The sequence below is a fragment of the Alosa alosa genome, chromosome 3 (assembly GCF_017589495.1).
Source record: "Alosa alosa isolate M-15738 ecotype Scorff River chromosome 3, AALO_Geno_1.1, whole genome shotgun sequence".
Taxonomy (NCBI): Eukaryota; Metazoa; Chordata; class Actinopteri; order Clupeiformes; family Clupeidae; genus Alosa; species Alosa alosa.
In genome coordinates, this window is record NC_063191.1 from 21,056,569 (window position 1) to 21,082,415 (window position 25,847).

At 49.7% G+C, this 25,847-nt stretch overlaps 1 protein-coding gene across 5 annotated transcripts in view; it reads left to right on the forward strand.

Annotated features, from left to right (window-relative positions):
- adarb1b (adenosine deaminase RNA specific B1b) overlaps nucleotides 1-25,847 on the forward strand; it is a 107,817-nt gene that overhangs the window by 46,239 nt on the left and 35,731 nt on the right. For 3 of the 5 annotated variants that reach the window (XM_048238971.1, XM_048238970.1, XM_048238973.1), the window contains one exon: nucleotides 20,639-20,689. Coding sequence is in view for 1 of the 5 variants with exons in the window: in XM_048238969.1 (XP_048094926.1) it covers nucleotides 23,584-23,683 (100 nt within the window). In the remaining 4 variants the exon portion in view is untranslated. Of the gene's footprint in view, nucleotides 1-7,950; nucleotides 8,017-20,638; nucleotides 20,690-23,308; nucleotides 23,684-25,847 lie in introns of those variants that run through there. The other 2 variants (XM_048238972.1, XM_048238969.1) reach the window with 2 other exon arrangements.

Here is a 25,847-nt window from a genome sequence, read left to right on the forward strand (position 1 = left end):
TAGCATTTGTAGCCGTGCATCACAAGTCCCCCCCCGACTAAAAATACAACCCCTACCTCTTGAGATTGGCAGCCTTTGAAGCAGAAAGACTTAAAGCAACACTAAAGCACTTTTCCTCTGTCGCACACAGGCTATTTATTCATCCAGCACTGGCTTTGCAAATAACGATGTCCACAGACAAGGTAGAGAATGTTGCATGATTTTATGAAAGTATGATGTATTACGACATCAGAAGCACGTCAAATTTGTAGTTTCTTATGTCTCATTCCATCGAACTACAGATCCGCTACCCGATCTGGCAAACATAGTGCGGTTATAGCCGATAGATGTCCGCGAAGCGAATGCAGAAGTGCCGTTCGCCCTGTTACGAGTTGATGAACCACTGAAACAAACGTTTTGGTGTTGCTTTAAGAAACCGCGATGAATATTCCTGGCCGGCTCAGAGAGGGAGGAAGATTTCTGCAAGGGAGCTAGAAGGTTCCTAGTTAAGGAAGAATGTGTTGAACGCACATGAAAACCAGAGCTCTGTAGATTTTTCAAATTCAACAAAGCAAAAGGCAGACAAAACAAGCCAAGCGGAGAGACAAATAAAGTGGCAAGGCACCGAGAGTAAAAGAGAATGTGCTCGACCGAAACTGAGCGTGAGGGGATGAGCGGTGATGTATGTGTGCGGACCCTGCTGCGTCACGGACACCCTCTTCCCGTCCTGTGGCGCTGTGTCACCGCGGCTCGCTCTCCCTGAACAGCAGCTCCCACTGGGTAGCCGGGGCGGAGAGGAAGGGCAGGCAAGGGCAGCGCCGCCACCGCCAGGCCCGGCACATGCACCCGCTCTACGGGAATCCAGCGCCAATCTGTCTCCCTCAGCCCACTGGGCCTCTGTGGCCAGCCGCTCGCCTCCATGTGGAAGATCTGTCTTTTTTTGTGGTCATTTTGGGAATGAATAATGATGCCGATGAGTCAGATGCTGTTTTAAAGGTCAAAACATAAATTGGCCGGAATGTTCCAGATGAAGGTAGTTGCTCTTGTGATGTTTTGAATCCCTTTCCTACCTTATTGCCAGTTGTCCAGTCATCTTTATCAGAATAGACATAATTTTGGTGGCTTATGGAGTCTGACTTGTCTGACCTTTCACTCAGAACCCTCACAGAAGGCCCATTCAGACGCCCAAAACTGTGTGCTCCGATGGAAGGTATAAATCAGAATTTATTGTTGTCTTTCCGACTCTTGGTGTTCGGTTAGTGTTGCTTGTGGCCTGCTTTTAATGAAAGAGGGCTGCAGGCTTGGCCGTGCGTCAGGTATGACTGAGATGTTTATGCCAGCAGTTAATCATTGTGAACACGTGAATGGATGAAAGGCTCCATGTTTAGCCACACCAAAGACAGTGAGCCAGGATCCACTGATAGACTAGACAGTTTATTCCTTCTCCCATCTGTTTGCATGCAAAGGATGTGCAACGTGTGAGTGTGTGAGTGTGTGAGTGTGAGTGTGAGTGTGAGTGTGAGCGAATGCGGGTTTGCCTTTCTGCAAGTGATCCTCTTGTGGTTTTTATGGCCAGAAACCTCAGGCTTTGAAGTATTCATCATTTCAAGTAAAATATCCCAACATGTCAAACAAAAAGGCATCTTCATTGTCTGCACCAAAATTTATTCTCCCTACTCCTTCATAAATTTCATGGCACTGCAATGCAGAGAGCGAGCGAGAGCGAGCGAGAGAGAGCGAGAGAGAGCGAGAGAGAGAGAGCGAGAGAGAGCGAAAGTGAGCGAGAGAATGAAGAGGGGGGGGGCAAAAGACAAAGCAATGGAGAGAAAGTGAGACGGCAAGAGCTTGGAAGGAAAAAAAACACTAGCCTTCATCATGGCAGATTGTTCTTGACGGGGGATTATGGCATGCATGCCCCTTTGCCATTCCACTGCCAGTCTGAACACAGGTGCCCATCCTCCCCTAATGTTCACAGCATACACAACCAACCCTAATCTCCACGGGGCGGATCTTTGCCCGTAATAACGGATTAAAAAAACATAGCCGAACCCCCCCATCTGCCACTACATATGTCAATTCTTTTACAGGCTCTGAATATCTGTATCTTTGCAATATATGCAGGATCCCCAATCTTCATGTTTTTTACACACACACACACACACACATAGACACGCACACACAGACACACACACACACACACACGCACAGTCTCACTCTTACTCGAGGTCAGTTACAGTAGATGGCAGCTTTGCTACAGCTAGAGGACCCTTTCTCATCATGTGCAAATATGGAAATACCGAGGGCCAGTGCTAGCGGCGTGGAGGCGGGGGCCGCACTCGCAAGATCAATAATGGGAACCGTTGGGCTACAATCACTCTCCTGTGAGAAGCGGTCCACTCTGCCCTTGAAAGTGTTCACACTGAACAGAGGCTGGGTACGCTGCTACTGGCAGCAGCTCCCTAGCAAGACTTAGCACATGCGCTACTTTGGAATCTAGCCCGTGGTGCTGGAGTGATTGGTGCCACGCTGTAACCGACTGGGCAACAACAAGTAAGTACAATACGCGTAAAGGCGGTTTTATAGAAAACACTCTCTGGCTTGGCAGGCTGCTGGTTTCGTTTAGGTCGACGAGCTGTCACGGTATACGAGTAGAGAATTACAGGGCTGCCTGACAACACTGCGGTCGAACCCGTCTGGTCTTGTGCATATGGACGAGGCATCTGACGAGGGCTCTGATGTTTCATGCGTGGAGCTGGGAGGGGATGGGACGTCTGGCTGACCCGGATCTGAGGACTCCAGCATTCAATCTTGCTGCTTCAAAGTGCTTGGTCTTTTAAAGAAGACATGATGACATCTCCATACAGTGAGGGAGCGCAAATGCTCATCTCTATACAGGATTAATGTTTTATTAAGGTGTCTGTAAGGGTTGTTGGAAGATTGTTTTGTCACTTGCACACTAACACACACCAGACATTGCGTTTTGGTGTATGTAGCTGTTGCCGTGTGTAGAACCTGATTGCCATGTATGACGAGCCACCTCTGCTTTGTGCCGCTCCTGCAGTCTTGTCCATGCTCCTTTCATCCATCTAACTCAGCCCCCACCCCACCCCAACCCCTGCTGAACGTTGCCTGTGGCGCTCCCTCTCGGTGAGCTAGGGCCCAACCAGCAGGTCCCCCCCCCCCATGAGACTCCTTGTTTCTCATTGTCCTCATCTAAGGCAGCGGGTCTGGGGTGAGCCCATGGGGCCAAGTGGGAGCCATGGCCAATGTGCTGGCTTCTCCCTGGGGGCCCGCAGCCAACGTCTCCAGCGCTCCTGGTCCCGCGGGTGCCGCGGCTCAGCCAAGCCAAGCATGAACAGGGTCCTGCCACTTCAATCTCACTCGGCCTACAAGGGTGACTCTTCCGTCGGTCCGCTTTAGATGAAATGTCAGGCCTTCCAGAATTCGTCACGCACAGGGCTCAGACTTGGTGATTGGATCCCCCCCCCCCCCTCACTGCAGAGCCTGGAAGCTTGTGGCTGATCAGAATCAGCTTTTGTAACTCCTCAAATGGGAGAAGGGTGAGAAGACTGTGGCGTCTTGATATGCTAATCCTCATGCAGAAGCAGCTCCGCACTTCCGCTAACTGGAAGGAGGACGTTTAAAGCGAAGACTCATCTCTTGGTGTTTTTTTTTTCGAAGGATGGAAGAGCAGGCTGAGTAGCACTTTTCTTAGCTGAGGGCCAAAGCAGGACAGGATGGGGGAAACGGCAGCGGTAGTGCGAGGGTTGACCGGTGACGAAGTGCTTCCCTCGTTTCCTCCGCGTGCACGGTCATGAGTTTAGCTTTGGCATTACTTAGCTCTCTGCCTGGCCCAGATCAGCCCTGCTATGCGCTGCCCCTCTCCGCTCTCTTCCCGCCCCAGTCCCACCGTGCTGAGAGGCCTCCAGCCTTTTCTTCTCTCCCTCTTTCTTACTCTCTCGCTCGCTCGCTCTCTTCTGTGTTCCTCCATTTCTTTCACTCACTCTTTTTGCTCTCATTCCCCTCTCTGGTGCTGAGCAATTTGATGTAATAGCTGTCAAAAAAAAAACAATGGTGTTGAAAAAAGCAAGAGCAACCAATTATTCCCCGCTAGTATGCCTGAGACAAACTCGACTCGCATAATTGGCTACTTTATGTAACACTCTAAAAATTCTGACTTTAGTGTGTGTGTGTGGGTGTGTGTGTGTGTAGGATGAAGTGGGGGGTAAAGTCACTAGTGGGGAACGCACATGTCAAATGATTTTAATTGCAGATTATGTTTGTCTCCCCAAGGATGCCAAGACCCTAATTCCAATTGGCCAAGGTCCAGCCGTGGCAAATTAAAGTTATTATTTCCATGGTTTTCCCAACAACCTCCGCTTTGTAGTACCCTTTGATAATTGTGGAGCCCTTTTCCTAAGTGAAAGAGCTTCGCCTCTGTCTAGAGAGGCGGAGAAATCATCTGGTGTGGATCAAAGGACTGAGCCGACCACAAAGCAACTGTAATTATCTCTCAGTTTCCCTGGCTTGGTCTGAGTAATGCCATTTTTGTGTGTGATTGATTGCCCCGCTTGGTAAGGCATATGAGTTAATCCGAGTTGTGATGAGGGGACAAAAGTGCTGGTTTAGTGAGCCGCTGCAACGGTGGCTCTTTGCTTGAAATTGACCTCCAGTCGACTTCCAAATTGGTGTGTCTGTCGCTTCCCCTTTTGGTTAAAGATGCTCAGGGTGGCAGTCTCCGGCCATGCCCGCCCCCTTTCTCTCTGCCAATTCGTCAATTATCTCCACAATCGATCTTCCACTCTGGCCTTTGTTACTGCGTCACTGCTCTCCCGTACGCAGCTTGGTTTTTGGGAACCCGGTGTGTGCACTTGTGGAGGCAAACGCATGCCTGTCGGGATAACTGTTCCCTAATTGCTCGCCAGTGTTTGTTTGGGCTAGTTGTAGCTTGCGGAATTGTACTTCACCCTCTAGAGCCTTTGTGACTACATAAACAGTAACCATGCAACAGGATCTTCATCAGCGTCAACATGAACTCAAAGTGGACCCATTAGCTTCTATCTCATGCGAAGGCACCAAGGCACTCTGTAGGCTGCGGCACTCCTGTTGGCTTAGTGAGGAGATTGCCTCGAGGCAATAACTGACACCCATTTCAGGACAGGAGAGTAGTGCATGTCCACACACGTGGTCGGGGGCGACACCAGCGCAACACTCCCGAGTGCTGGCTCAGCCCCATAGCGCTCATCAGGCGGCCCTTTATGAATAGCCTGCTTGCTTTCACAGACGTTGCCCACGCACAGCAGCACTGCAGCAAAACACGAGCGGAGTGGCACCAGCAGCCTTGCCCGCCTCTCACACGTTTTCATGTCTGGGTGTATGTGTGTGTTTTCTTCTGTTTATTTCCCCAACTCCTCCAGTCTGTGGTCACACATGTTAATGGTTTAGTCACTTGTGTAATGAGCAGCTTTGAAAGATTGCAGTGAGCAGTGATGGATGAGACTGAGCAGGGGGGGGAGAGAGGAAGTGGGAGATGGAGAGGACCTCTGGGCTCGCATAGTTGAGATGCTGCCACAGCATTGGTCATTGAGAACCAGGACATGTCAAAGAGGACCCCTCTCCCCTGTTAAATCGAGGAGTCTGCAGGTGCTGTGTATAGCTATAGCATCACCCTCTGGCACGGATCCTGCACACTCTTCCACAGTCTCTCTCTCTCTCTCTCTCTCTCTCTCTCGTTCTCCCTCCGTTTTTTCTCCTCACTTGCATTCTCTCTCTTCCACTGTCTCATGTTGCCAATGATGTTGACATTGAAATATGTTTGGGCCATTTCAACAACGTTACTACCACAGCAGTAAAGCAGTTTTACACTAGAGATGAACACAGCTCTTTCTCTCTTGGTGTATAATTCTTCTTTTTTTCTCTTCCCTTGTGCCTGTCTCTTGTGGCTTGGTGTGGAGGATTATGGGGCAGGATTTGTGCATGCCAGTGCTGAGCTATAAAGTCCACTCTTGTGGGTCCAGTGTTTGAGTCTCACGGGACTGGTTACCCAGAACTTTGGCATCTGAACTCAAAGCCAGCTTGTTAAGGTTGACACACACACACACACACACACACACACACACACACACACACACACACACACACACACACACACACTCTCTTTCTCTCTCGCTCACACACACACACACCCCATATGCACGCACTCAGACACACCATATGCACACACACACACATGCACACCCACACACCATATGCACACACACACACACCATATGCTCACACACGCACACATCATATACACACACCATATGCATACACATCTTATAAAATGCCTTTGTGTGTATACAAGTATAGGGAGTCTTTTAATTCAAAATGTTCAAGGAAATCCTTTAGTGCATTTTAGTCCATCAGATCTGTGGCTTCGTCCACCATAAACCTTCACACTTTACACTTCATCACACAGAGCCCATGGCACATTCAAGGTAATAACATCTGCTCGGATGCACTAGCTTAATGTGTTTATGGATCTGTGCACTCTCCCTTTCTACCTTCTCCCTCCATTCTTTCTCTCTGTTTATTTCTTCCACCTCTACAGCCCCCCCCCCCCCCCCCATCTTTACCCCATCCATGGGCCAATGCCCCCACCTTCTGCTTATATATGCATTTTTTCCCCTGTACTGGAGTAAATTGCATTTCAGCAGCACAGCGCAGATCTCCAGCCCTGGCACAAAGCAGGCAGGTGAGCCAGCCGTAGGTTGCTGACGGTGTGTACATCAGGGCCTGAAGCATCACTCTCTCGTGGTTGTCTGCATTTCTCACTGCCCACCATACTGTAGGTGGGCACTCACCAATAAAAATGGCAAAAAACTGCGACACGACTTCACTGTCTGCTCATGTTTATTAATGCCCATGACAAAGGTGTATGTGCGTGTGTGCGTGTGTTTGGTTGATTGCTGTGAACGTGTGCCACACCATCATGCATTGGGGCCCGGTGTAGCGCCCCTACCAGTAGTGGTTCCAGCTGTGTCAGACTTCATTGTTTGCACTGAAGCAAGTCACCAAAACAGAAAGCATATGGGTTCTCCACTTCACATGAAATGGGGCTGTTTGAAAAAATGCACGCTATCCATTTGTATGCATGGTTACGAAGTATTTAGAAGCTTTTATCGATAGGAGCGGTGGATGGATGCCTGCGAGAGCATGGCTGCAGCTACCACGGCATAGGGGAGTCCATCATCACGCAAGCCACCATTTATTTTGATCAGCCCTCATCTCTCTGCAGTCATGAGAAGAGGTGGACATCTGCACTTCACTTCGTGTGTCCCGCGCTGCAGCAACCAGCTGCCTCTGCTGCCGTGTGTGTGTGTGTGTGTGTGTGTGTGTGTGTGTGTGTGTGTGTGTGTGTGTGTGTGTGTGTGTGTGTGTGTGTGTGTGTGTGTGTGTGTGTGTGTGTGTGTGTGTGTGTGTGTGTGTGTGTCATGACAGCAGGAGGTTGAAAGCTGCATAAGCACATTCACGCCCCATCCCTCTGTGGCGCGTGGCTGGTGCCTCAGCAGTGGTGTGTCCGTCCGCTCCCCGAAAGCAGCGAGAGTAGAGCCTCTAGCACGACACTCATACTGCAGGCGGGTGTGGGAAGAGAGTGATTTGAGAGATTCATGTGCACACACACACACACACACACACACACACCAGCCTCGATTTGATCAGCTGCCTCATCAAAATACTCATCCTTTTATTCATTTTTTTCTTCTCAATGTTTGTTTACGCAGCATGCATGTGAGAGTTTGGAATCAAAAAGAAAATAGTTTTGACTGCAGATTTGTTTGTGTGTGACTAGGAAGGGAAGTGCGTGCGTGCGTGCGAGAGACTGCATGCCTATACATGATTGAAGTGGTTGTCATGAGGCATGCCTGGACAGGTGCAGAGGCTATAAAGTCGTTTTATTTGTTCTTCTCTCTTATTTTCTGAATGCAGAGGGAGGTGTGAGCTGTGGTGCAGCCTGTTGTAGGAGCCAGTGTTAACCTTGAGCCAGCAGCCAAGGTCAGTCGGGCGCTGCACAAGAACGAGACCTTTTGACCACTCTGGTGATGGCCCGATGGCCTTTTATTTAACGGCACATCAGTGGATGTGATGCAGTGGAATGAAGCCATGATTTAATTGTCATTAGTGTGATGTGTATTCAGTGAGTGGCCAAGGAAAACATGGGGTTCTGGCCGAGAGGCAGCGCTTTGGTGTCTGTGCCAGGCCCATGAGTTCAACACATGGCACTGTACCTCTCCCTGCCAGACTGCAGCTCCATTGGCCTCTCGCACAGCCCCATGTCCACTATGCCCCCCCCCCCCACTGCCCCACTCTCGCACAGCCCCATGTCCACTATGCCCCCCCCCTCTCGTGCAGCACCATGTCACTGTGCCCCCTCCCCTGTCCCACCCAGCCCCTCCCTCCCTCCCTCCCTCCCGCATCCCTCTGTCCCTCTCTGCCCTGAACGCCCCCACTCAGCACCATTCAGTCCTGCGCTGCCTGACTTCTCTGGGGCTCTTCTGTCACTTTTTTTCTCTCGCTCTTCCTCCCTCTCTCTCTTTCTCAGTCTCTCTCTCTCTCTCTCTCTCTCTCTCTCTCTCTCTCTCTCTCTCTCTCTCTCCGTTCCCTCGTCTCTCCGTCTCGTATTTTATCTGTCCCTTATCTGATCCTCTGCGTGTGTTTGTGCCTCTGAGCTCTCCGTAGTGTCTCAGAGTGGGCCGTGCTGGCCCGGGCCTGTACACGCTCCAGATCTCCAGCACTCCGGGGCCCATGGCTGCCACCATTTTGTCTGAGCCATGAATCACAGCGCACCCTGATCAGAGGAGTCGTGTCAGATGTGCTTGTGTTTTAGGTGCAAGTGGGAGGATTTTTCTCTCTTTCTCTCTCTCTCTCTCTCTCTTTCTCTTTCTCTTTCTCTTTCTCTTCTCTCTCTCTCTCTCTCTCTCTCTCTCTCTCTCTCTCTCTCTCTCTCTCTCTCTCTCTCTCTCTCTCTCTCTCTCTCTCTCTCTCTCTCTCTCTCTCTCCTCTCTGTTTCCTCCCCCGTTGCCAAGGGCGGAAGCTTCAAAAGCTGCGGGTGTTTCTTGGCTGGGGAAGATCTCTGGTTGGAGCCCAGATGGCATTAGCAGACCTGAGTGAGAGAAAGGGAGCGTGTGAGGAGAGGGAGAGGTGTGTGGGTGAGGGGGACGGATGATGCCATGCGATGCACTTGGCAGGCTTTGATCTCGTGACACATGAAGCTGCATCAGGAGGACCAAACAGCTCTGTGTAAAATGAAGCCTGGCCTTATCTGTGTGTGTGTGTGTGTGTGTGTGTGTCCGTCCCCGTCCTTGTATCCGTGCTCCTAGACAGTACCATATATTTCACCATACAGAATATCGCTGCAAGAATGCTTTGATGGCCCACGTGGAAAACTCAATCCCCACAGTGGACATTCTTAATAAGAATCACATGAGCCCAGCACACCGTATCACCAGTCACTTTGAGTAAAAAGCTTCCGTTAAATAAAAGAACGCAAATTGAAAGCATCACCACTTCTAAATACGAATGCTTGGTTTGTCATTGAGGGCCATTTAAAAATTGACTGTTATGAGTCTACCCACAATGCCTTGTGCCACATCAGTGGGCGCCTCTGGGCCTCCAAATTACCTCCTCACATCTGCCACTGTTCTGCCTGGCCGACCCCCTGGAGAGGGGCTGACTGAATTGATTAGAGCCCCTAACAGAAGTGATGATGTGTTTAAAGAGAGATGATCGAGAGCGTCCCTGTAATAGATTATGCTGCCAATCCATTGCTAATGCCTCGCATACAAATATGAGAAATTTTATTATGTGAAGAGTGAAATCGGACAATTTATAATTGTCTTTTTTTTGAGGGGGTAATGGGTATTTAGGATTTAGAAGGTATGGTGTTTTTTTTTTTTTTTTCCTTCTGCTTTTTTTCTTCCTGAAAGCAAAACAAATACCTAGCTATCTCCATAAATTGAATTAATTTGTTTATCACACTTCATGCCAAAATATCTAGAAAGCATTCTTTTTAATTTGTTTATCACACTTCATGTCTAGAAAGCATTCTTTCCGTCTCCCTGTTTAGTGTTCGGTCTGCCTGTCTTTCCCTCTGCCTTCCTTCCATTTCCCCACTAATGGTGCATCCAGCACGCCACACTTTCACCTTGAGCACACGACACACACAATCTGATGACATTGAGAGATCTCCTGACTCCGTGTGCTAATGTCAGGCCCAATTTGCTTCAGCACTTTGTCTTGACCTGTGCCCCCCAAACCCCATGAAACGCCGGACGCCTCCTGCTCAAAGGCCCGCTGGCACTTGAGGCCCATTATTGGACCCAGTACTGTGTTTTTTTGTTCAGGAAAGTGGCGGATGGGGAGTGTGGCTATTGACATGATGCCCACATAAAGCCCTGCATAGCCCTATTGCACAGCAACATTAGGCATCAGGCTTTGAGAGTGGAGACACACACGCATGCAGCAAAACAAATATCAATATCAAATATTGATATCAAAACTATGTTCCCTGGGCTGCTGGGATGAGCCTTTAAATATTTTACAGGTTGGGGGGAGAGTGAATGAGAGGAGATGATGGAACGAAAGAAAGAGAGTGTTGAACACAAGTGTGGGAGTTTAGATATTTAATGACTGCTCGGGGGTGCCCACTCACAGAGAGACTGTGTCTGTTCAGGAATAGGGTGTGTGTGTGTATACAGTACATGTACATGCAGCAGTACACACACACACACACACACACACGAGAGCACATGCTTTGAATGAATGTTGAACGTGCAAAGAAATGTCTATGGCTACAGCCCAAATCCTCAGTTCCAAGTTGTCTCTCTTTTCTCTTGTGCCTCAATAGCAGTAGTAGCAATGCACTACTGTAGGTGTGTGTGTGTGTGCGTGTGTGCGCATGTGTGTACTAGTGTGTACTAGTGTATGGAGGAGAGATTATGAGGCAGCTCTCCACCACTTGTTTAGTTTGGCCTGCTGTGTCCACTGCCACTCAGGACAGAGCAGGTGACAGGTGACAGGTGACGCTCACAAACACGCTGGACGCCACGTTCATCAGAAAGTTATAGCAGCACAGAGACTCCTTGGAAGCACAAACAAATGAGCCGACAGGTGGACAAATGTTTGTGTAGACAGGCGAGCAGATGGACGGTCCAACCGAGACTGAGAGAGAGAGAGAGAGAGAATGACACAACGGCAGAAAAATAGACAAACGGGTGGACAGACAGACAGATGGACCGTCCGTAGGAAACTGTGACACACCGGCAGACGTGCTGACGAATTGGGACGCTGACCGGCAGACGGACCTTTGGACAGATGGGAAAAGAAAGAGACACACAGAGGCGGTTGAGACGAGTAGATGGGCTGGCCAGTGGGACCCTGGTGAGGCTGTGCGCTGCAGTGTGTGCACTGACTGGATGGCTTTGTGCTGGCGAGTTCTGGGGACGGCCAGATGTTAAACAGAGCAGGCAGATAAGAGGGCGCTGGGCTGTTGATGTTGGACGCTAAGAGGTCGTGCTGCACTGCACAGACTCCTTTTTCTCCTCTCCTCTCCTCCTCCCCTCCTCTCCTCCTCGCTCATCTCCTCTCCTGAACAGAATAAACCACAGCGGGAGCAGGAGGGTTGGGGGAAGGACTGACTGGGTCTGTCAGTGTGAGCTTATGCCACAGCTCATTCCTCTCTCACTCACTCTCACCAACTCCTCACTCAGCATGTCACTGATATTCTACCCCCTATTTCTTTCCTTCTCTTGCTTGCTTTGTGTTTGCTGTCTGTTTTCTCTCTTTCTTCTGTTCTTTCTTTTTGTCTTTGACTTTTTCTCACTCTCTTTATATTATTCAGGAATTAAGGGTTGGTTTCTCTCTCATGTTGTGCGGAAGCAGCAGTATTGGCCTTGGAGCATCTCTGTGTTGATGGAGCAGTGGGGCACACAGCAGTTCAGCCTCTCTTTCTTTCTTTCTTTCTTTCTTTCTTTCTTTCTTTCTTTCTTCTCTCTCTCTCTCTCTCTCTCTCTCTCTCTCTCTATCTCTATTTCTCTCTTTGTGCAAGGGGACAGGGATCGCTGTCTTCTGAGAGCATGAGTGAGCGAGACAGAGTGAGACCTTCACACTTCTCCATGCTGTCTGTGAGAGGGAGAGGAGGGCATGAATGTGCTTTGATTCTGCCATGCCTCCCAGCGCTAAGTGTTCTTACATCGGAGCGCCGGGGCTGGACTTCACACTTGAGCCGAACCCGGGCTTTGTCGCGAGTGCATCATCCCTCATTTACCTCCCGGTGATACTGGGCAGGGGAACTCGGGCTGTGTTCTTTCACCGAGATCCTCTCTGGGTTTCTGGTGTCTTACCCCCTCCTTTTTTGGGTGTCTATTGTTTTAGCCTTTTGTTTCCAGCTGTGGTCTCATTGGTGTTTCCGTAGGCCAGCTCTAAGCAGGCCTGACCGGTATAGCTCCCACGTGTGTGGAGCTGATGGTCCTCACCTGGCCCAGGTGGAAACCGATCCACCCTCCCTCCCCCCCCTCTCTCTCTCTCTCTCTCTCTCCCTCGGCTCCAGCTCCTGCTCAGCACAAAGGGCCGCTGTGCAAGCGGAGGCCGGGGCTCTGAGCGCAGCTTTGCAGTTCTCATGGCCTACTTAAAATACAAGAGCTGTAACACAAGCCGCAGCTCCCTGAATGGCCTGTGCGTGGGAAAGAACGCGCTCAGCATTGTTCTGTGTGCTTCACAAAAGTGCTGTGGAGAGGATTGAAGCTTTCTCCTCTGCCTCGTGTTTTTCCTCCCTTCCATGTCGTGACGAAAATGCTGATACGGCGACTGGGGCATTTCAGTTTCTTTCCCCTCCCTCTCCATCGTTCTCTCTCGTTTTTTTTTTTTGTGCATTCTATCACTTCTCCATCCCATCTCTCTCTCTCTCTCTTTTCATGTCTTCTTCCTTGCTCTAAATAAAGTCTCTCAACATTGTCGCTAAATGCAAGGTGGTCTTGTTGGCCATTGTGTCCGTCAGCAGTGAGATGCAGAAGTGGCCCAGTTTCACACACTAGGAGACCTATCCTCTGTCTCTGGTCCAGCCAGGACCCCCTGCACTGGCTCACTGTAGAGTCGCACGGAGCCCGATGCCCGATGCCGCTCACTGTCCTGAGTGATCATGAGGCATGTGAAGCAAAGCTTATAGCTGCCTTCCTAATATGGTATTTTGGGCATTACGGCATTCCCCAGCTGTGAAAGCGTAACCATTAATGCTCTTGTTTTCCATTGACGTGCATGCTGGTAGCCAGCAACATGAAGCTCACTGAACCTTTGGCTCTTACTTTTGTAGGTGCTCGCGTATTTAAATGGGCCTTCTTTATTCCCTCACAAACAGGCAGGCACATACACACATGCACATACTTACACACACACGCTCTCTCTATCACGTTCTCTCTCTCTCGCACACACACACACACACACATACATACATACATACATACATACATACATACATACATACATACATACATACATACATACATACATACTCACACATACATATACACACACACACATGCACATGCACACACACCACCCAACACCCACCCGTATGTCCCTGGGGGGCTCATCAGAGCCCAGGTGGAAGAGCAGGTACCTGCCCTTGGCCTCGCTGCTGCAGATGTCACCTGGCGCGTTTTCCCTTTTCCTTTCTTCCTTTACAGAACGCTCCAGCTGTGATGGCCAGCTGGCCAGCGCACGCTGCTCTGTCATCTCCCCCCCCAGGCCTGACCCAGATTCACCATCATCTCCCCCCAGGGCCTGACCCAGATTCACCGTCCCGTGGGGGATGAGGAAGATGGGGAGAGTGAGAGGGTGAGCATGGGGAATGAGCATTGGGAGTGAGCACTGAAACGGCGCAAACAAACACCCCAGATCTGTCATCTGCAGGTGACGGAGTGGTTTGGGGTTGTGGGTCATGGGCTGGTAGACAGTGAGACCAGAAGTTTAAAACGGAAGAGAGAAACTCGCACTCTTGCGCTCTCACACTCTTACTGTGATGCACACTGAAAAAAAAAAAGACGTCCAGCTTGACCACTGGACTGTGGGGATTCAGGCCCTCCCTTCAGGCATCCTGTGTGACTACCGGAGCTCAACTCTGCAGCGGAGGTCTTTCAGTGTGAGCAGCCAGCTGTGTGAAGCCCAGGCGTGTGGGTCAGACTCTGCTCGGCTCGGCTCAGGCCCGGACTGGCCTGCCCAAGCGTTGGGCCTCCTCCCCCCTGGTCCTTTCCTCAGGCACACAGAGCAGGGCATTGTTCAGGAGGCCAGCACTCAGTGGCACGCTGTCAGAGCCCCAGCTGTGGGCTCGGCTTCCTCCTCCGCCACACACACACACACACACACACACACACACACACACACACACACACGGCACCCATATGGCCCCCTGTGAGTGTTGTGGCTTATTGCAGAAGCTGCAGAGCGGTGGAGTGCAGTCCTATGATTTTGGTCACCAAAAGGAGCAGGAGGGGGTTGTGGTCCCCCCCCTCATCTAACCTCCCAGTCACCCTCACACATGCCTGCACTCACTTGACCACACACACACATACACACACATACACATACACACACACCATATTTCCATTCCCAACCACTCCCCCACACATCTCACTGTTTCCGTGTGACCCCGTCATGATCGGGGGGTTAGCGGGCTCGAGATAACAAGCTTCAGTCCCTTCTCAGGGCTCCATGGAGCCGCCATTTCACCATCATCTCCCCAGGCCTGACCCAGATTCACCATCATCTCCCCAGGCCTGACCCAGATTCACCATCATCTCCCCAGGCCTGACCCAGATTCACCATCATCTCCCCAGGCCTGACCCAGATTCACCATCATCTCCCCAGGCCTGACCCAGATTCACCATCATCTCCCCAGGCCTGACCCAGATTCACCATCATCTCCCCAGGCCTGACCCAGATTCACCATCATCTCCCCAGGCCTGACCCAGATTCACCATCATCTCCCCAGGCCTGACCCAGATTCACCATCATCTCCCCAGGCCTGACCCAGATTCACCATCATCTCCCCAGGCCTGACCCAGATTCACCATCATCTCCCCAGGCCTGACCCAGATTCACCATCATCTCCCCAGGCCTGACCCAGATTCACCATCATCTCCCCAGGCCTGACCCAGATTCACCATCATCTCCCCAGGCCTGACCCAGATTCACCATCATCTCCCCAGGCCTGACCCAGATTCACCATCATCTCCCCAGGCCTGACCCAGATTCACCATCATCTCCCCAGGCCTGACCCAGATTCACCATCATCTCCCCAGGCCTGACCCAGATTCACCATCATCTCCCCAGGCCTGACCCAGATTCACCATCATCTCCCCAGGCCTGACCCAGATTCACCATCATCTCCCCAGGCCTGACCCAGATTCACCATCATCTCCCCAGGCCTGACCCAGATTCACCATCATCTCCCCAGGCCTGACCCAGATTCACCATCATCTCCCCAGGCCTGACCCAGATTCACCATCATCTCCCCAGGCCTGACCCAGATTCACCATCATCTCCCCAGGCCTGACCCAGATTCACCATCATCTCCCCAGGCCTGACCCAGATTCACCATCATCTCCCCAGGCCTGACCCAGATTCACCATCATCTCCCCAGGCCTGACCCAGATTCACCATCATCTCCCCAGGCCTGACCCAGATTCACCATCATCTCCCCAGGCCTGACCCAGATTCACCATCATCTCCCCAGGCCTGACCCAGATTCACCATCATCTCCCCAGGCCTGACCCAGATTCACCATCATCTCCCCAGGCCTGACCCAGATTCACCATCATCTCCCCAGGCCTGACCCAGATTCACCATCATCTCCCCAGGCCTGACCCAGATTCACCATCATCTCCCCAGGCCTGACCCAGATTCACCATCATCTCCCCAGGCCTGACCCAGATTCACCATCATCTCCCCAGGCCTGACCCAGATTCACCATCATCTCCCCAGGCCTGACCCAGATTCACCATCATCTCCCCAGGCCTGACCCAGATTCACCATCATCTCCCCAGGCCTGACCCAGATTCACCATCATCTCCCCAGGCCTGACCCAGATTCACCATCATCTCCCCAGGCCTGACCCAGATTCACCATCATCTCCCCAGGCCTGACCCAGATTCACCATCATCTCCCCAGGCCTGACCCAGATTCACCATCATCTCCCCAGGCCTGACCCAGATTCACCATCATCATAAACACCATCTCCACCCCTTTTCTCCTGCGCTGCTGCGGAGCCGTCTCCTCCCAAACACTTACCTCAGGCCCCACACCAGCACCGCCAAACCCCTACAGCCTCCGGAACAGCAACCCCTGGCCTCAAACAAGGCGCTGGTTGTGGAGGTGTGAGTGGCGTGGCGGTGTGTGTGTGTGTGTGTGTGTGTGTGTGTAGTCTGGCAGCTCTTTGTGTGGGGTCTGTTGACAGTAACTGTTTTACATGGAGAAGTGAGTGATTGTGCTGTCTTTTTTTTGGAGTTAGCCATACAACAAGGCTCTCACTGCAGTAATAAATATTTCAACCTCTGCATTGGGACTGCGACTGGGAGGTGAGGCTGCGCGATGGCTTGGGTGAGGGGTAGGAGAGGAGAGATCCGGTGGAAGCTAGAGAGGATATTCGCCTGGCAACTTCTTCTGCTTAATATTCTACCAGCTTTTCTCTAACGGAAGTTCACACCCAGGGCAGGCATGGTCATTTCTTCCACGTGCGTCTGTGTGTGAACGTGTGTGCGCGTGTGCGTGTGTCCACCTTGGCCCTTTCAGAGACTGTGTTTCTTTTGGAAAGGATCCCATTCTGACAGCTCAGTGCTCTCAGATGGACACACACACACACACACACACACACACACACACACACACACACACAAAAACACACACGTGCACATGGTCAGGTTTGAGTCCACCTTTTAGTCTCTGAGCTTCACTGAAAACGGCATAATCAGGGCCTGATAGTGTGTGTGTGTGTGTGTGTGTGTTTATCAGTCAGTCAGTCAGTCAGTCACACTGCACCTTGTGTTTTCTCTGTCTGCGGTCATGCCTCAGTCTGCGGGGAGTTTATCTCTCCTCCGAGTCAGGGGTCTTTCCCTGCCACTGATGAGTGACTGAGGACACGGCTCTGCCCTGCATTCCACCCCCCACACCCCACACCCCACAGCCTCCAGCCCTGGCATCTCCTGCCCCTGCTCCCCCGATCTGGGCAGACCCACGCACCGCTGCTCAGAGCCCTCACGCTCACCGCATCGCAGACCCCAGGCAGGGGCACTACTGCCCCCACCAGGACTGATTTAGAACTGCTGTTTCTGCTGCCACTGCTGCTGCTGCTGTGTAGATGGGCCCTCAGCCTTGAGAGAGAGAAGAGAGAGAGAGATGAGTGCAGACGTTACGGGTGATTTTCCCCCTCTCAGTTCTGTTTGACTTCGGAGCCAGAAATCTGCTTTCCCCCTAAACAGATCTGTGTGTTCTCACATAGAGGGTTTTTTTTTTTGTGCTGGCAAAGTTTAGTGTCTGGTCTGTGTGTGTGTGTGTGTGGGGGGGGGGGCTCTAGACTATAAACACCGTCTGACTATGATTTATGGATTCAGTTATTGAATTCCTACAGTGTTTGAACAGAATAGGGTTGGTGTTTACATCTTGGCATTGGCTCGGATAATCCCTTTGGAGTGCCCTTTAAGTTATGCTTCTCTCTGCTGCTTTTGTGTCAGTTGGCCGTGCATTAACATAATGGGCACGTCGGTCGTAAACGTAGCACAGCCACATGTGAAAAGTGTTGATGATGAAGATAGATGTAAAAGTATTTAACTTTTGTACAGAGGAGAAAAGATCCATCCTGAGGAGGATTCTTTATTCATTATTTCTTCTTTCAGAGCAAGTGACTACATGTTAGGTGGCAGAACAGTGCTCAAATGAAGCCATCTCTGCAGTCAGCACCACACTGTCACCACTGCAGCCTGAGTCTCGGCCTCTGTGAGACCTCTGCCTGAGACCACCTCTGTTGCTTGACCTGCACGTGTCGCCCGCCTGATGGTCTGCCTCAGGCAAACATCCAGTCACGAGTGTGTTTGGTCTGAGTTTATGCAATGCCGCTCCAATAAATATCACAGTCGTGCACACTCCTCCGCAGGACTCATTTTTGTGGCCACAATGGAAATGCCACAATGGAAATTTCCCCTCTCTGCCGTTAACTCCCCCTCTAAGTGTGTTTATTCCCTGTGCCATTGGCCAGCCTGAAGCCCTTGTTTTGGTCTGCATGCAGACTCGACTGCAAATAAATCTGGCCCTTATCATTGGCCCTGGAACCACAGAGAGTCACCCCGGACATCCCAGCATACCACCGGTGTTGTCATGGCAGCAAACGGCCACTTGTTTTTCTCTTTTTTTTCATGATGCACTTTGCAGGAATGTGACCTCTCCACATGTTTTCCAGGCTGACGAAAGAGACTGATTTTATCCCATAAATAAAGTCTGACTTTTGTCTTTTGACTTTTGAGTGCGGCCAAGAGACACGGTCTTTTTTGTGGGGATTTATCCGGAGGTTTGTGGTGAGATGAGGAGACGGGACAAGTGCATTCCAGACTCTTCTCACACTTCCACAGATAGTCTGATGGCTCCACCATGTGGCCGGTTCTGGCAGCAGCCGATGGGCTCCATCCTTACTGTGTCAGGTTGCCGTTACCCAGGATGCAGTTAGTGCAGGCAGATTTTTTCTTCCCTCTGTAAGCTCTTTCACAAAGGTCAAACCTGAGAGAGAGAGAGAGAGAGAGAGAAATTCTCATTTTTAGAGCAGGGAAAGGTCATACATTGCAGCTTTAATTTGTAGGATGGCTTAATTAAGTGTGCCAGAGATGTGCAAATGAACCTCTATGGCCGTCCAGCCTCTCTGTCCTTCTCAGCCCATCAGCAGTGTTTGCATGTTTGGGCTGATGACCTTTTGACCTCTGAGCATCTGATTGAGCTGAGGGCCACTGTTAAATGGCACTGGTGTACACATGCATTTTACACAGAAGAATGTTTTAACTAGATGTGCTGTTGAATGCTGGATGAACAGATATGGGATCTAATGAAAAACTAAGTGGAGACTGCATTTACACTTACACTTACACTGTCCTGCCTGGTTGCATGTGTGACTGAGGGAGAAAACAGTTTGCCAGCTGTTCTTGACCACAGGAGAACAATGTTCTGACCCTCGCCTGACCCTACCTCTGTGGTACCTCTGTACCCTTCCACATTGCTAGTAGGAGTGCCTGATCGAGGCACAGCAGCCCTGAAGGGAGAGCCTGCGTGTTATGCTTGTATCTGCCACATCTATAAATCCAAAGAGCAGCTCCTCTCTACTTAAGCTGTCCAAACAAATGATCAGCCCTGTACTTTGGCTAGCAGGGAAAGTATACTCTATGTAAAGTGGTACAACAGGGTAGTGTGTGTGTATGTGTGTGTGTGTGTGTGTGCGCGTGTGTGTCTCGTGGTAGACGCGTATCTTTAGTTGGAGACGTGCAGCAATGAGGAGAAGCAGAGTTGTCCTCGTAGGACCCTTGCGAGTGAAGGAGTCTATCTGACCATAGTTAGTGTTGGATGGATGAGATTGTGACAGGCCTGCTGTTTTGCTCATCACCCATAAAGCGGTCGCTCTTGCCCCCAGACCAAGCTGTGTCTGGCTCCCGCTCTGCCTGCAGACACGGGCCTTTTGTGGTCCTCGAAGACATGCCAGAGGGTTAGCTGGAGGTTAGCACTTGGAGATTGCCAGCTCCGTTTCTTTTCCTGTTCTCCCCAAACCCCCTTCCTGGCTTTCTGTGTGTGAGGAAAAGGGCAGCTCTTGGCCAAGCCCGCCACCTTAAATATGTTCAGTCTGCAGAGGCCAGACGTTTCCTTCCTTCAGGCTGGATTTGGACAGGAGAGCGAGCTTGAGGTTAGCTTTGGTGTTAAGTATCACTCCCTAATTTTTTACCCAACTACCTCTCCCACACTTTCCCCCCCTTTGGCCCCCTCCCACTCTCCATGCTTTATGTTTCCTCATTTGGTGCGATCTGGAGTTGAAGTGCAGTAGTTGCCAACCCCTCCAATCCACAAAAATGTTTTTTTTTTTACACAGTGTTTTATTGAGGAGTTTTACACAGCTGAAAGTGTCCATGCCTCCTGTGGGTGGAATCCCAGGCCTGTCTGTGGATTGACATGTCATCATCAGATGTGTTCAGTAGCACGATTCTATTTGAACAGGGTCCGGTCTGTCGGGACGCACGCGATTACAGCCCCTCAGCTGCCCTCACACAAACCCCAACATCCTGAGCCTCACATTAGTGGTCTCTAGCTATTTTCAGCCCCTGAATGTGCCAAGAGGTTATGGCTGTTTTGTACCATACTAGGGGGAACAGTACATCTGGTTGTCATCTTCTCTTCACTAAGCACTTGTTTTGACTCTTCATCACTGTAGATGAAGCATTTGTTTTGACTCTTCATCACTTTAGAGGGCCTATACAACAACATTATGCTGTTGTCATTTATTTCAAATGATGGCATGGAAGGCTGCAGTGTTGTTGAAGTAATGTGTTTTGCTGTCCTGGTGAGATGAACGGTGTTGACCTTTGTGTGTATTTCTCTTCCACAGACCACTGCATCTGTTGAGAGCCCCCAGCGCTGACAGCTAACGGAGACACAGGTGTGTAGCCTCAGGGTATTTTTTTTACCAATCACCTGTCATCCATCCTCTCACAATAAAAAGCATGCTGCAAACAGCTTACATCTTAAGCAGAGCAATGTGGATTAAGTTGGAATCCGACATCATGTGGGTCTCCTGTGAGTGACAGAAAAGTGAGCTGGGAAGTGGCAAAGTGTGAGTCATAATGTAGGACTCCTTAGTGCTTAGGTTAGAAATATTGCTGTGATTGCATTCAAGCATCTTTTCCTTACTAGGAGCTCATTTCTGTCACTGTTGTTGCTACAGTGCTTTCTAATGGGTGTCGTCATTTCTAAGTAGGTGACGGGGCATTCCAGGTGAAGTTGTGATATCTGTGGCTGCCCCTAGGGGGCAGTGAGAACAGCACTGCAGTGTAACGGTGTCCTACAGTAAACTCTTTGATTTCAAGTATTTATTTTCATGCTTATACTATGCTATTCCTTATACTTAATGTAGTCTCATCTACTCCCTAAACTGATTTACAAGAACAACAGTATTGGCTTTCTTTTGAGCTTGTCTGCAAGCCAACCTGACCTCTACTGCTATGGGCTTGCTTTTCTGTACATTCAGTTGTCAACTTGTTTTCATTATTTATAAATAAAGTTGCTCACACACTGTCTGATGTAAGCATTGACAATTATGCTGTAACTTAATCAAAGTCAAAACACCAGATGCATGACCAACCTACATAAGTGATATAGATAGTATTTGTTTTTTTTTTTTTTAAGAAGATCAGTGATTTATTTTTTCATAATGTGGACAATGCTGATTTCTGCTTGTACTGCTTTTGAGAAGAGATATGTTTTTGAATACTTGCTAAAGCCTTGACTTCATATTGTTGGTGTTACATTGAGTTGACATTTTAGCAAACATCCACAAGGTGGTGACATTAGCTTGTTCTGAAATGTCACACAGTACCTGGATGAAGGTTGGATAATCTAAGCTTGATGAACAAGATACATTGGTATCTTGATGGTTTCTATGAATGTACAACGCTCAATATGGCTGGATTAATAGCTAGGTATCTGCATCAGATATTTTGACCTTATTTTAATGTATGTTCATCACCTGAACTCATGATTAAATTTATTTGACTGAACTCAACATGCAGCTTGCACATTGCAAGTTTTGCAAACACATTGTCCACACCAACCTTGGTTCCACATTGTCCGCACCAACCTTGGTTCCAATCAGAAACTGAGCAAAATGACCGCTGGCTGTTTTGCCTTGTCCAGTCACAAAACATTATTTTGGCAATGTGAGGTGTGTGTGTGTGTGTGTGTCATCCAGCTCCCTAGATGACATGTTAAGGCTAGATCTAAATGGGTCACTCAGGGTATTCTATTGGCACTGGTCTGTGGACTGTACTGTGCACTGGACTGTGCTACTGAATGTACAGCCTCCCAATGAAGGCAGCCTATCTTCTGTGCAGTAGACACAGCAGGCTTAATGGCCTGGCTGCCTAGCAGTGTGCCAGGTGTTGGAGGCTGGTCTTCCAATTATGTGTGACAAAGTTTTAAGCCCCAAGCTACAGCGTCAAATGAATATGGTTCAAGGTGTAGAGCAGGGGTGTCAGATTCATATATGGGACGGATTTGTTGGAATTTGTATGGGGGGTTGTCATTGTCATGGACACTCTCATGGGCATGATCTTTTTTTTCTTTGTGGGTATCAGATTGTTGTTTGATGTTATACTCCTTACACCCACTTATACACCCACAGATTTATAATATATACCTTCCATGTTGGTCCTTCTCTTTTTCACCAGCATTGAGAGTATATTATGGCTACACCAACATAATGTAATTGTCAAGCAGCAGACCATATGTTTCTATGTTTTTCTAACATTTGTCATAGTATTCTTCAAAATCTATACTTTAGGTTATCAACTTCCTAGTAACATTAAAACTTTCTGAGACTCTGCTGTGGTCTGTGCAGTGGGCCGCAGGCTCAAACAGGGCCTGTGATGTTGTCAGACTGTATAAGACTTGGTTATATATTCCTCCATCTCACCTCTAGTAGGCTCACAGCCAAAAAGAGTCTAACAACCTCGGTCAGCATTTTAACTTTTATGATGATGGAATATGGATGAGAAAATCTTCTTTTCCTTTTGTGGAGCAGTTTTCTTAGAAAGCTGCACTTTTGTGAGTGCAAGTTGTTTTCTACGTCCATCACTTGGGAAATGGTATGTATCTGGTGTGTGATAGATTGTGTAGTGTTTCCCAATGGAGACAACCAGACTAAATGAGAAGGCTGATTTGTTAGAGGCTGTTTAGATGAGATCGCAGGCTTCTTAAAAGCACATTGCTGGAGAAGTATCTGATCTCAGTGCAGTGAGTGGTGCTGGAGAGAGAGAGAGGAGAGAGAGAGAGCACACAAGATACTGCCACAGCCAGTAGTCTCACTCCTAACCTTAAAGCAGGGTAGAGGGGGAGACAGACAGAGTGAGAAAGAGAGATCTCCTCCTCTCTTCTCCCTGAAAGCCTCCTCCCTCCTTTTTTTTTCTCCCTCTTTTCTCTTCCTGTCTCATCCCCACAAAGTGCTGAAGGCGTGAGGGGAGGGTATAGAGCAAGAGAGAGCGCACGCCTGCGTGTGCGTGTGTGTGTGTGTGTGTGCGCGCCTGTAAACGGGTGTAAGCAAGGCAGAGAAAAAGAGCGGGACCATGCGCTGTGCCTTAGAGCTGTGAGCTGGAGAGGGAGGGAGAGAGTGCGCCGTGCCAGAGTGTGTTGGGGCTAGCTAGCTCACACCTCCAGTAGGCTTCCAGCACAGAGCACAGGAGAGCCAGACTCCAGCCTCAACACCCCCACACCACACCACACCGGTCCGGTCCGGTCCACACACCACCGCACCACCTCGGGGCCAGCCGGCCCCTAGCCATGGCCCTGTTTGTGGACAGTGCCCAGAACATGGGGGCCTACTACTGCCTGATGCGGACCAGGTTCAAGAGGAGGCGCAAGAAACGCTCCGAGCGCAAAGGTAGACTTGACCACCACTTGACAGTCTTGCATCGTCATCTTTTGGTGGGCTTTCTGTTCGAGGATACCTGTGCTTTTATTGTTTTTTTAATGTAGATGTGTGTTCGCTATGGAGTAGCTCAATTGGGCAGATATTATCCTAAAATTGTCTTAGAAGGAGTGTTCTCTGTGCTGCGGGGGAATTTGTGTTTGTGTGCATCTTGTTTGTCGCTGGTTTTGCCACAGTGCGTAATCCGTGCTAGCTTTGTCCAGGGTGACACTACGGTATCGTATGGGGAAATCCAGCATGGCCGTGTGGGCTGGCGTTGACCAGCTAATTGACTAGAGTGCTCTGTGGAAGTGAGGGGCCCGGCACTTGCACTGCGTGCACTCGTGGGTGTGTGATTGATCACCGCGGTGTCGTGGGTTGTTTATGCCATGTCCTGGAGCATATGTTCGGAGTCCTTGTGCTTCCCTGTCCCACAAGCTGTGGCTACCAGTGAGGAATCTCTCCTGTCAGCATCCCACTGAGCTCCAGGCTCTTCCACCACTTCTAACCACCTCCATAGGCACCCAGAGCATCGGACTAGAGTTTACTGAATCATTTCAGCCTGATGGAGGTTGAAAGAACACTGTTTTTCATGTCCTTAATAGATTAGTAGACTTATGTGTGTGTGTGTGTGTTGGTGTGCTCGAATTCTGTGAAATAGTACGCATTTTTGTCTGTCTTTATGTGTTTTTGTGTGTCCTTTTCATGCTGTTTTCTCTTCCTTTTCTCAGTGTTTGAGTTGAGCACCATGCACTGTGAAGTCCAACACAAGCGCCTCTCTGTGTGTTCAATAGACTCCTCTGTGTGTGGCTGCGTGTGAATGCGTGTGCTTGTTGTCGAGTGAGCCTGTCCTCCCTCTCTTCCTCCAGCTCTCTCTGTGTGTGTGTGTGTGTGTGTGTGTGTGTGTGTGTGTGTGTGTGTGTGTGTGTGTGTGTGTGTGTGTGTGTGTGTGTGTGTGTGTGTCACAGCAGCAGGGATTAGCTAAGGGGAGCAGGGGAAGTAGTAATTACTGAGGTGCTCTCCCAGAAAGGAGGTATTAGCAACCTGTCAGCCATCCGCTTTGATATGTCTCTCTCTCTCTCTCCTTTCTTGTGGTCTTACTCTTCCTACTTTCATCTTCCTCCTTCTTCTTCTTCTTCTTCTTCTTCTTCTTCTTCTTCTTCTTCTCTCCCCCTCTCTGTCAGTAATATACAGTGTGTTAAAAATACTCCCTCACTCCCAAAGAGTGCAGAGTCACATTTCCCACCGTAATACTGTGTAGCAATTTAAGGTGACTTAGTCGAAACTGTTCTCGGAGAAAGTTTCCCTACCACCACACACACACACACACACACACACCCTCCCTTATCACCCAGGCGGCAGCTCCAGGCCCCAAGACGGAAGGACGACAGGCCAAGGGATCTGCGGCTGTTAATGTCATCCTGATAACCAAGTCAACTCTGGCCGTTAGTCTCCCCATCACCCACGCAAATCTGATTGGTTTGCAGGCTGACATTCATCCAAGGTGCACCCACAGCTTCTGTGGCTTTGTGTCAGTCTGTCGCATTGGCACTGCTGGAATGTCCGGGAATAAGCATGTTTATGCAAGGCGCCATCATCACAGACCAGGAGCTAAGCAGAGTTCAAACGCCCTTGTTAAGATAGGTGGAAGATAGGCGTGCGCTAGCTGTGAGTATGAATGGCAGTGTGCCTCCGCTATGGGGAGATATTTGGAGCAGCGGAAAACGGTCTTGTTGGTGTGAGGGAAGCCTTGCATGGCCAGCACAATCAGTCCACATCAGAGACACACTCCATAACATGCTTTGTAAGGAACACTTTCTTTTACTTGTGGGGGTATTTCTGTGTGCACATTAACTTAGATGCATGTTTAGTAGTGTGTAGAAATGTCATGACTGACTGAACTCTAAGACTGCATTCATCCCAAACTGCATACTGTACACAGAAGACACCGTTAGCAAGGCAGCTGAGCAGAGGCAAATGCATAGCAGATGAATGACCAGGTGCCAAAATCAGATGTTAGGTCTGTGAGTAACTTCTTGCTCAGTGATCGATTTCTCACATGCACTTCACCATGCACTTTTTAACACTCAAAGAAGGCTGAAGTTGAGGTCTCCGAACCTCAGTGCCATAGACACCA